General features: G+C 45.7%; 1 protein-coding gene across 1 annotated transcript; it reads left to right on the forward strand.

Moving 5' to 3' along the window:
- The first annotated feature begins 2,500 nt into the window (after positions 1–2,500).
- LOC121321488 (nmrA-like family domain-containing protein 1) lies at positions 2,501–7,820 on the forward strand. The gene is made up of 6 exons (XM_041260462.1): positions 2,501–2,590; positions 3,573–3,811; positions 4,767–4,892; positions 5,180–5,303; positions 6,027–6,217; positions 7,488–7,820. Exons 1-6 carry the CDS (start codon positions 2,551–2,553, stop codon positions 7,665–7,667), a joined length of 900 nt encoding a protein of 299 aa, XP_041116396.1. The 5' UTR covers positions 2,501–2,550; the 3' UTR covers positions 7,668–7,820.
- The last annotated feature ends 3,660 nt before the right edge of the window (positions 7,821–11,480 follow it).

Below are 11,480 nucleotides of genomic sequence, written 5' to 3' on the forward strand. Positions count from 1 at the left end.
TTGAGTCTGTATTTAACCTGTAGCTAATTTTCTGAATGATTACACTATGTAACACAATTTTTGTTCCTGGGTAGTAAGTGTTATTTCCTAATTGCTTATGCCTCAAAAGTATAGAAATTGGCTATTATTCCCCACAAACTTTGCTTTTGTGACCAGGACAGTGATATTTTGAAATTTACCTATTTCCAGTGAGAAAACAACATATGAATCCAAATTAACATGTATTTATACTAAAGTAATACAAAAATGACTACAAAAGATTTAGAAGTGAGTAGTTTTTCGAGATTTACTATTATACTGTAAATCACTTTCACGAATCAGCCCCCAAATGTAGTCTCCCATCATGTTCTCGTTATACTGTCCTTGGTAGCGACGTTCAAAGTCCAGTATATCCTGATGGAAGCGCTCGCCTTGCTCCTCCGAGTAAGCTCTCATGTTCTTCTTGAATTTATCAAGATGAGCATCAAGGATATGGACTTTGAGGGACATCCTAGAGCCCATTGTGACGTAGTTCTTCACCAGAGTCTCAACCAGCTCCACATAGTATTCGGCCTTGTGATTGCCCAGGAAGCCCTGAACCACTGCGACAAAGCTGTTCCAAGCTGCTTTCTCCTTACTAGTGAGCTTCTTGGGGAATTCATTGCACTCCAAGATCTTCTTTATCTGTGGTCCGACGAAGACACCGGCTTTGACCTTTGCATCAGACAGCTTAGGGAAGAAGTCTTGAAGGTACTTGAAGGCTGCCGACTCCTTATCTAGAGCTCTGACAAATTGTTTAATATGGCCCAATTTGATGTGCAGTGGTGGCATCAGCACCTTCCGGGGGTCCACCAGTGGCTCCCACTTGACGTTGTTCCTCCCCACAGAGAACTCGGTCCACTGTGGCCAGTCATGCCTGTGGTAGTGCGCCTTTGTGTCCCTGCTGTCCCAAAGGCAAAGATAGCAGGGAAACTTGGTAAAACCGCCTTGGAGACCCATCAGGAATGCCACCATTGCAGCCTCTTGATGCCATCTCAGAAAAATGCAGATATGTATCCACTTAGGCAGCTGGAACTAAACTGAACTGGTGGGCTTAAGGCCCCTGTATTTATACTACTATTTATATTACTGGAAAGTTCTAGAAAGTTCTAGAAGTTACTCCAAGTTTACTCAGCACTGAATCTATCTGGAATGTTCTGGAAAATAGGTAAATTTCAAAATATCACTGTCCTGGTCACAAAAACAAAGTTTGTGGGGAATAATAGCCATTTTCTATACTTTTGAGGCATAAGCAATTAGGAAATAACACTTACTACCCAGGAACCAAAAAAAAAAAAAAAAAATTTGTTACAATGTGTTATTATATAGTGTCTTCTCTGCCTTTCTGTTCAGGAACCCCTTGGAAAGAGATGCTAGCTCAAGGCTTGTATTCTGGTTGAATGAATACAACTGAATTTGAAACAATGTGCTGAGTCACTCTAACTAGTGTTAACTGAACTGGTTCTCAAAGGTGGTGCTGAGACGCTCTGAGTAGCAGGCATCTGGACCATGAGAATTTACAAAGAGAATAAAATAAAGAAATAATTCCATCCCAATTGTGCATGATAACTGTATTGCCAGCAAGGCTTTCTGGGGACCTAATAAACCACAAGACCCTCTCCAGAGATTCTCTCCTCCTGGGTATACTCAGGAACACTCCGGTACACTCTGACACAATCAGGAATACTCAGATATTGGCTACACATGATAAGGCTCTGTTTATGAGTGGTTTAATGGCATTTAAACCACTGGTTAATGGTTTAACTTTGCAAATACCGAAATTAGAAAAAAATGGCTTTGAGTATGAAACACACACACACACACACACACACACACACACACACACACACACACACACACACATTTCTCAAACAATGGGGTAAGCTTAATTTCTTTCTAATGGAGGTGCTATACAATCTTATTTGTACATATATCTGAGATCTACATTCATGTGTTTATATAGATCTGAATGATATATTTTCCATGGCTGTACCGAGTGGGGGAGGGTTTTTTTTAATATGAATTAATGAATACACATATGAAGTCTTATATAAATGCATTGTTGTTTCTAGTTACTTATTGAACGTAATGTCATTTATTGAGAATTAAATAATAATAACACAACAATGACTTTATTTATTTTTTTATTTGTTTTATTTGTTTGTTTAGTGTTTTTAGAGTTATGGGTTATTGGTTTTGTTTTACCAGCTTCAATTCAGCTTCAGAAGTGTTGGAGTTTTAAATAAGCTGCAGTAGTATGAGATATAAAAATATAAAAATGTGTATAAAAATACACAGCTGTTAAAACATGAGTTTTAAAAGTTACTGTTCAGAGTTCAGATAAGCATAGATTCTGAGGGCGGCGGTAGAACCCTGCTGCAAGGCAGGGACAGAATCGAAACATTCCGGGGGCAGAGTTAATTAGTATGCAGCCTGGGTGGTTCCTCAGGATTGCAGAGAATATAAACACAGGGAGTGCTTGTATTAACAACACACTGTGGTTGTACAGCTACAAAATAACAGCACTGAGAGATGGCAGCCAGGAAGCTGATCGTGGTTTTTGGAGCTACTGGTCAGTACAAATGGTTTCCTAGATAAGTGGTTCCCAGCTCCTGAAAAGTTGTACAGTTCAAGTCGCTATAAAATGTTTCAGATAACTTGAAATCTGCAACTGTTTAGAGCTGAAAATGAATTAAGCTAAATTATTAGTTCAATGAAAGGTTCTAGTTCAGGAATTGAGAGCTCAGTTGGAATGAAAACCAGAAGAGGTCCCCAGGACTGGGACCTGTGTCTTTTATTGTAGCACACAGTCCTGTATGATAATAGGGAAGACACAGGGTCATACTGCAGCCAGTGGGAACCTGTTGAACTATCCAGAGGGGGCTGAGTATTGTACTGGTTTGATGGCTCTGGTTTGGACTGGTTCAGTTACATAGGAATGCATTTCCTCTGGGTGAGAGGGTAGCATCCAAGACTTTCTAGGACCCAGGGATCCAGTACTGGGGAGTGAGAGAGAGGGTTCAGCCAAGCAGGATGAACTGCCTCAGCTGGTTTTAGACAATGCAGGCGCTAAGCAAATTCAAACACAGTTGCCAGCTGATCGTCATGAGAAACTGGTTGTTTATCAAAGGCGCACTTCAGAGCTTTGTGTTAACTGTACCAAAGTGAGCAAATAGGTTTTTCCAGGGGAAAAAGGGACTCATTGACTTCAAATAAACTAATGTCTCATTCTGTGTGTGTGTATGTGTGTGACTGTGTTTCTCTGGGTGTGTGTGACTGTGTTTCTCTGTGTGTGTGACTGTGTTTCTGTGTGTGTGTGTGACTGTTTCTGTGTACGTGACTGTGTTTCTGTGTGTGACTGTGTTTCTGTGTGTGTGACTGTTACTGTGTTTCTGTGTGTGTGTGACTGTTTCTGTGTGTGACTGTGTTTCTGTGTATGTGACTGTGTTTCTATGTTTGTGTGACTGTGTTTCTGTGTGTGTTTGTGTGACTGTGTTTCTGTGTGTGTGTGTGTGTGACTGTGTTTCTGTGTGTGGCTGTGTTTCTGTGTGCAGGTGGTCAGGGTGGCTCAGTTGTGCGGGCTCTGCTCCAGGATGCTTCATTCCAGGTGCGGGCGGTGACCCGGAACCCTGAGAAGCCCGCAGGAGCAGAGCTGTCCCGCCTTGGAGCCCAGGTGGTGAAGGCAGACCTGAGCCAGCAGGGGGAGCTAGAAGCTGCGCTACAGGGCGCATACGGCTGCTTCTTTGTGACAAACTTCTGGGAGCACTTCAGCAAGGATGTTGAAGTTCAACAGGTACAAAGAGTCTGGTACTTCTTACAACCACTCAGGGCAGTGTCTCCCTCTCTCCCTTAGGACGGAAGGAAGCCCTGCAGATGATAAAAGGGGGCAGGGCAAAGCCCTGCGTGTAAAATAAATGTATTATGGAGTTAAAAACCCCAGTGATTTTTAAGATTTAAAATGTATTGCTTATTTATTTTGAACGGGCGTATTTAATTGATGGTTGGTGGTGTATTATATTATTATTTAAAGAAACAAATGTTTGTCTTTGTCTGGCTATTGGTTTGGATGTGGTCGGGCAGATGCGATGGTAGCAGCTCGTCCCTGCCAGACATCTCATGAGCATGTGGCTGGGGCCGTTATTGGATTATTGTTTAAGGGGTTCCTGTGTTCAGGGTGGGTGTTCAAAAGGAGGAAAGTGAGAGTGAGAGTGAAATTTAAAACTGAAAGAAGGCATGCAAACAATTGCTGCTCAAGCTGGAGAGATAAGCATGGTTTGGGATTGTGATCTGTTTTTGCTTAAGTATTTATTTTGGCTCTGTGAGAAGTATTTTGTGTTTGGCTCTGTGAGAAGTGTGCTTTTCACCTGTAGTACCTGTGTGTGTGTGTGTCTCTGTCAGCTGGGGACGTCATCACTGCTCGGCTACCCTGTCACACTCCTTCACTCCCTCTCCCTCGCTCTCTGTCTCACCCTGTCCTTCATTCCCTCTCCATCGCTCTGTCTCACCCTGTCCTTCACTCCCTCTCCCTCGCTGTCTCACCGTCCTTCACTCCCTCCCTCGCTCTGTCTCACCCTGTCCTTCACTCCCTCTTCCTCGCTCTCTGTCTCACCCTGTCCTTCACTCCCTCTCCATCGCTCTGTCTCACCCTGTCCTTCACTCCCTCTCCCTCGCTCTGTCTCACCCTGTCCTTCACTCCCTCTCCCTCGCTCTCTGTCTCACCCTGTCCTTCATTCTTTCTTCCCTCTCAGGGTAAGATTGCAGTGGACCTGGCAAAGCAGCTGGGGCTGAAGCACTTTGTGTACAGTGGGCTGGAGAATGTGAACAAGCTGACTGGGGGGAAATTGAAGGTGCTACACTTTGACAGCAAAGGGGAGGTGAGGCCAACAATTGGAAGTGTGGAGGACTGGAGCAAATCTCTCTCTCTCAATTCAATTCAGTACCAATCAATTCAATTCAACCCAGCTCATTGCAGTGCAATGCAACTACATTGGCCTTTCTTGTCGAGATAAGATAATGAATTCATGTACCAACAAAACAGACCAATCTGCATTTGCACTTGCTGACCCAGTTGCCTGACAGAGCTGGTGTCTGTGACACTGTTGATCATGTTCCTTGTGCCCTCTGTGTGTTGCTGTTTAATCGGTTATTTGATTTCATTGAGGTGGAGGAATATCTGAAAGACAGCGGGGTTCCTTTCACCAGCCTGCGTATGCCTGCCTATTTTGAGAACTTCCTGACCTTCTTCAAACCCCACAGCAATGTCGCTGGAGGAGCAAACCTGCTGAGTGAGTGAGAGGCTAAACAGTATGTAGCAGGGTTCTGAACAACATAGCGCTACACGTCCTCACGAGTTGTTACAACCTGCTTCAGTAACGTACCTGTCATTCTTCTTTTCATTCTTAACATGACTTTTCACACTTACAACTTTAAACTCTGTTTCAAAGTTTTCAATTATGACTTCAAGTCATCGACTGATGCAGCACATCTGATATAAGGTTGCGTCCAGTCCACAATCTGGGAGCCTAGTGACTCGTGTACCTGCAAGACCCCACTTATACCTAGTCTCCACTGCCTAGTGCAACTGGCTTTGACTGCCCAATGCTACAAGTCTTTTAAACCTTAAAAAGAGTTGACATAGTTAGAACTAGGCAGAGGGAGAAGGGGAGGGAGAGAAATACAGGGAGAGGGTGAGCATGGGGAAACAGCCTGCTGAGTGAGTCTGAGAAAGAGTGAGAGAGAAAACGGGGTGAGGAGATGAGAGGGAGAATGAGAGATAGAAGAGGGGGACATAACAGGAGGAGACAGGGACATGGAAGGGAGAGGGAGGAGACAGGGATATGGAAGGGAGGAGAAAGGGACATGGAAGGGAGAGGGAATAGACAGAGACATGGAAGGGAGAGGGAGGAAACAGGGACATGGAGGGGAGGGAAGAGTTGTTTTAAGCATTGTCAGATTTCAATATCAACCTCTTGCCAAAGTTCAGTATCTTGTCCCATCTCTCCCTGCAGATATTCCAATGGGTGATGTCCCTATGGACGGCATGTCTGTCGCTGACCTGGGGCTGGTAGTGGCCAGTGTGCTGAAAGCCCCAAATGACTTCAACGGCAAGACCATTGGCCTGAGCTCTGAACGGTTAACCATTCAGCAGTACAGTGAGGTCATGAGCAAGGTCCTGGGGAAGCCATTCAGGGATGGGAAGGTACTGTCCATCAGCAGGGCTGGGTGTGTGGGTCTCTGTTATTACCCTTATAAATACTTCCCATAGTAAAAGCATGGAAAACAGTAGTAAAGCACAGTGAAAGCATGGTACAACATAGGTGAGCACACAGAGCTATGGTAAGGTGTATGCAAAAGCACTGGAAGGCATGGAAAGCTATAATAAATACATAGTATAACCATGGGAAACACATGGGGAAAACTGTACAATTACTGTTGCAATGCACTGTGGCAAAGTTTTATAAGGGCAGATAAAAATTTAATCAATTTCAATAATAATAAAAAAAAAGTGGACGCAGCCAAGACTTTTATTCTTTACACACTGGGTAATTCAGAAACCTGGATCCAGTATTGAATCACGTTGTTTGCTGCTTTCTTAAACAAACACCAGCTCCACCAACTGCTAATACAAACCTCCCACCTCCCTGGAATTGTGGCAGCCTGCCAGGGAGAGGAAGAGGGGAAATAGGGAGAGGAAGAGGGAGAGGGAAACAGGGAGACAGAGAGGGAAACAGGGAGATAGAGAGGGAAACAGGGAGACAGAGAGGGAGAGGGAAACAGGGAGACAGAGGGAAACAGGGAGACAGAGACGGAGAGGGAAACAGGGAGACAGAGAGGGATAGGGAAACAGGGAGACAGAGAGGGAAACAAGGAGACAGACGGAAACAGGGAGACAGAGAGGGAGAGGGAAACAGGGAGACAGAGAGGGAACAAGGAGACAGACAGGGAAACAGGGAGACAGAGAGGGAGAGGGAAGCAGGGAGACAGATGGATAGAGAAACAGGGAGAGGGAGAGGGAAACAGGGAGACAGAGAGAGAGGGAAACAGGGAGACAGAGAGAGAGGGAAACAGGGAGAGGGATAGGGAAACAGGGAGACAGAGAGGGAAACAGGGAGACAGAGAGGTAGAGGGAAACAGGGAGACAGAGAGGGAAACAAGGAGACAGACATGGAAACAGGGAGACAGAGGGATAGGGAAATGGAGACAGAGAGGGATAGGAAAAAAGGGAGAGGGATAGGGATACAGGGAGAGGGAGAGGGAAACAGGGAGAGGGAGACAGAGAGGGAGAGGGAAACAGGGAGGGCGAGGGAAAGTGGACGTCCATCTTGTACACATAGCTAGAGTTAATACAGGTTCCATTATATGTGCAATGGTTCCCTTGCTTTGCCTGCATTTGGAGGGGGTGTGAATTTCAGGATTGTCACTTTAAACTGCGATTCACCTTCCGCTGTCCCCCCCTTTTCCTCTCACAGATGTCTGCAGAGGTCTATGAGAAGCTGGGGTTCCCCGGAGCGAAGGAACTGGCTGACATGTTCCGTTTCTACATGATGAAGCCAGACCGGGACATCGTTCTGACCCACAGACTGAACCCAGCAGTGCGCAGTTTTGAGCAGTGGCTGAGGGAGAACAAAGAGGCCTTTGCAGACCTGTGAGGGAGGCTTCAGCGTCGCTCACACTCAGAGCAGCACTCTGGTCAAGCGTGTGTCTAGGAGCGTGCATTCAGCAAACTGTTTTTTAAATGTGGATTAATAATACATCTTATTTTTATTAAAGCTTGCTTGTAAGCAAACATAGTGAATAAATAAACAAACATATACAACTGTACATGTATGACTGTTTATCAGTGATGTGTAGCATCCTAGTTAATTCTGTGTGCTTTGTGTTGCTTTTATAGCTGCGCTGCGCTATCTCTGTCTGAATACTTTCTCACTAGAACTACCACGTTTATCCGCATACCTAGAACAACCCTGGGCTGCGTATTAAACAGCTTTGACATGGAAGAAAATGCCCAAACAGGAAGCAACCGGGCTGTTAAAGATTTAAATAACATCACTGAGAAGGCAAAATAATGCAAAAAAACCAGAACCCAAAAACAAAAAATCTATTAAAAAAGTGGATTGACATGTCAGAAAAAACAAAACAAAACAAAACAAAACAAAACCTAAGACTGCTGTCCAGCCAGACACAGAGAACCCAACCACACCTCAGCTACTGCTAGACACTGAGGCAATACAGGGCAGAATGAAACAGAAAAAGTACGAAAGAAACTCAATAATGACACATATAAGACATATTGGAAAGACCAATTAAAAACACAGAGCAACCTACGGTGCTATCGGCCCTAAAAGAGACTTTACCTGGTCAGGGACAAAGACAAAACTGAGGCAAATCCTGACCACGTACAGTGTCAGTGACCACAGCCCTGCCACTGAAAAGGGAGAGTAGTTTTTTGAAAAGCAGAGCCGTTGTCCTCCAGAACGAAGGGCTCCTTATAAGGAGACACACGAGCGCGGTGAAACATGTTGCTGTATTTTGAACATTAGATTACATTGCGCTGTATTTTGTAAATATGTTTATACTTTATTTATAATGTATTGTCCATATCGACGTAATATAGCTTAATAATGTACCAATTAAACTACTTGTGACGAGATCAAATACTTACACAGTCATACGGCTTTACCACCAGAGGGTGCTGTCGGATCAGAATTTGAAGTCCAGTGCCCCGGCGTGAACGAGCCTGAAAAGGAGGCGCACGTCTGCGAGGCTTGACGGAGACGCGCATATTCTGTCTAAACAAACATCTAGCTTCTGCGAAAGCTCTGTTCCGGTGTACGGTGTCTAGAAAAAACAAGGGGTATTAGAAGTGTGAACTACATTTAAAAACAAGCCTGGCGATCAGAAGATACAGTACAGTCCAGTACTAATGCTTCACTGCCACACTGAAAACATGTATACTGTACCTTTCACAAGTTATGAGCAAATACTGTGTACAGTCTGGGAACTGCAGTAAAACTGACGAGGAAAGAAAGGCAGTCAGCTATTTATTTATGTGCTTGTTTACCACAAATCTTTTTGTAATCATTTTCATGTAGTTAGGAACACGTGTAATAACAGAACATAATAACGCATGGAAGATTTCCCTGTAGTTTTCTAAGCAGTGTTTAAGACCCCTGAGTGAGATGACATCACTGCCCTAGAGGTATCATCAGGTGACGGGCCAGTCGTGTAAGCGCTGAGATTGAGGGCAGGAGAACACTGATGATCAAGAGGGGGTGCTGTGCGTGCAGGGACAAACCACACTGCTTCCCTCCTCCCACTATCCCAGCTCTAACCACAAGACCACACTGCCTCCCTCCTCCCACTACCCCAGCTCTAACCACTAGACCACACTGCCTCCCTCCTCCCACTACCCCAGCTCTAACCACTAGACCACACTGCCTCCCTCCTCCCACTACCCCAGCTCTAACCACAAGACCACACTGCCTCCCTCCTCCCACTACCCCAGCTCTAACCACTAGACCACACTGCCTCCCTCCTCCCACTACCCCAGCTCTAACCACTAGACCACACTGCCTCCCTCCTCCCACTACCCCAGCTCTAACCACTAGACCACACTGCCTCCCTCCCACTCCCTCAGCTCTAACCACTAGACCACACTGCCTCCCTCCTCCCACTACCCCAGCTCTAACCACTAGACCACACTACCTCCCTCCTCCCACTACCCCAGCTCTAACCACTAGACCACACTGCCTCCCTCCTCCCACTACCCCAGCTCTAACCACTAGACCACACTGCCTCCCTCCCAGTCCCTCAGCTCTAACCACTAGACCACACTGCCTCCCCTCCCAGTCCCTCAGCTCTAACCACTAGACCACACTGCCTCCCTCCTCCCACTATCCCCACTAGACCACACTACCTCCCTCAGCTCTAACCACTAGACCACACTGCCTCCCTCCTCCCACTACCCCAGCTCTAACCACTAGACCACGCTGCCTCCCTCCCAGTCCCTCAGCTCTAAGGACCAGCACACACTGCCTCCCTCCCAGTCCCTCAGCTCGAATCACTAGACCACACTGCCTCCCTCCAGTCCCTCAGCTCTAACCACTAGACCACACTGCCTCCCTCCCAGTCCCTCAGCTCTAAGGACCAGCACACACTGCCTCTCTCCCAGTCCCTCAGCTCTAACCACTAGATCACATTGCCTCCCTCCTAGTTTCTCAAATATAACTACTACACCACACTGGTAAGCATCGGTGATAGTGGTCCTGAAATAGTTCTTGTTGATTACAGGCACATCAGTTTATGAACACTATGCTAATAAACCCTCCTGCATGAAGAGTGTAAGTTTTTCCAAGGCTTTACTAAGAACATTTTCAATGGCATTCTTACTGTCAAAAGGTGTCTCTTTCAATGCTGACTCATTTCCTTTTTATGATGAGTGGTCAACCTCAAGTGGTTATATTGAGCTGTTTCTAAAACGTGCGTGGAGGTATTCTGGTGAATAGAAGGTGTTCCGGTGAGTTCTGTTGCCAAGGAGATTAAATAATTCACCAAGGCCACTCATGTTGAATGAGGATGAGGATTGGGAGAGGGAGCGGTGCAGTGTAGCAGGTGACAGAGGCTATGGGTCACATTGCAGTTTGCATTTTCAGGAGGGTTCGATTCCATAGGTCCTAGGTGTTGAGAGAACCTGTTCAATACATAAAAGCAAATCCCATGAATGCAAGTGATTAGCACGTTATATTACACAACCAGAAAATGAGTCCTGTCTAGTAATACAATTGAGACGGCTGCTCTCTCCTTCTCAGGGAGTCGACACTGGGGCTGGGTGGGGGCGGGGATCCAGGTGTTCTTTTTCTGTTATAGATTTGAAGATAGACACAGAGCTTCAAACAGAAATAGCAACTCAGCAGCTGCCTTGTACGGTAAATCTCTTCTTGCACCATCTCATCTTGCAGCCTACATTGTACTGCAGTGCACGCTGAGTGCAGGCAGCGCTGTACTGCAGTGCACGCCGAGTGCAGGCAGCGCTGTACTGCAGTGCACGCCGAGTGCAGGCAGCGCTGTACTGCAGTGCACGCCGAGTGCAGGCAGCGCTGTACTGCAGTGCACGCCGAGTGCAGGCAGCGCTGTATTGCAGCGCACGCCGAGTGCAGGCAGTGGCAGCCAGCAGTTTCTGTCTCAATGTCAGCGTCTGTCTGTGCAGATTACACCGTGTAACAATTTTTTTTTTTTTTTTGTTCCTGGGTAGTAAGTGTTATTTCCTAATTGCTTATGCCTCAAAAGTATAGAAAATGGCTATTATTCCCCACAAACTTTGCTTTTGTGACCAGGATAGTGATATTTCAAAATACCACTATTTCCAATGGGAAAACGGGCAAATGTGTGTCTTTTCGTTCACATAAAGTCAGAAAAAAACAACATATGAATCCAAATTAACATGTATTTATACTAAAGTAATA

The sequence above is a fragment of the Polyodon spathula genome, chromosome 10, assembly GCF_017654505.1.
Source record: "Polyodon spathula isolate WHYD16114869_AA chromosome 10, ASM1765450v1, whole genome shotgun sequence".
Lineage (NCBI taxonomy): Eukaryota > Metazoa > Chordata > Actinopteri > Acipenseriformes > Polyodontidae > Polyodon > Polyodon spathula.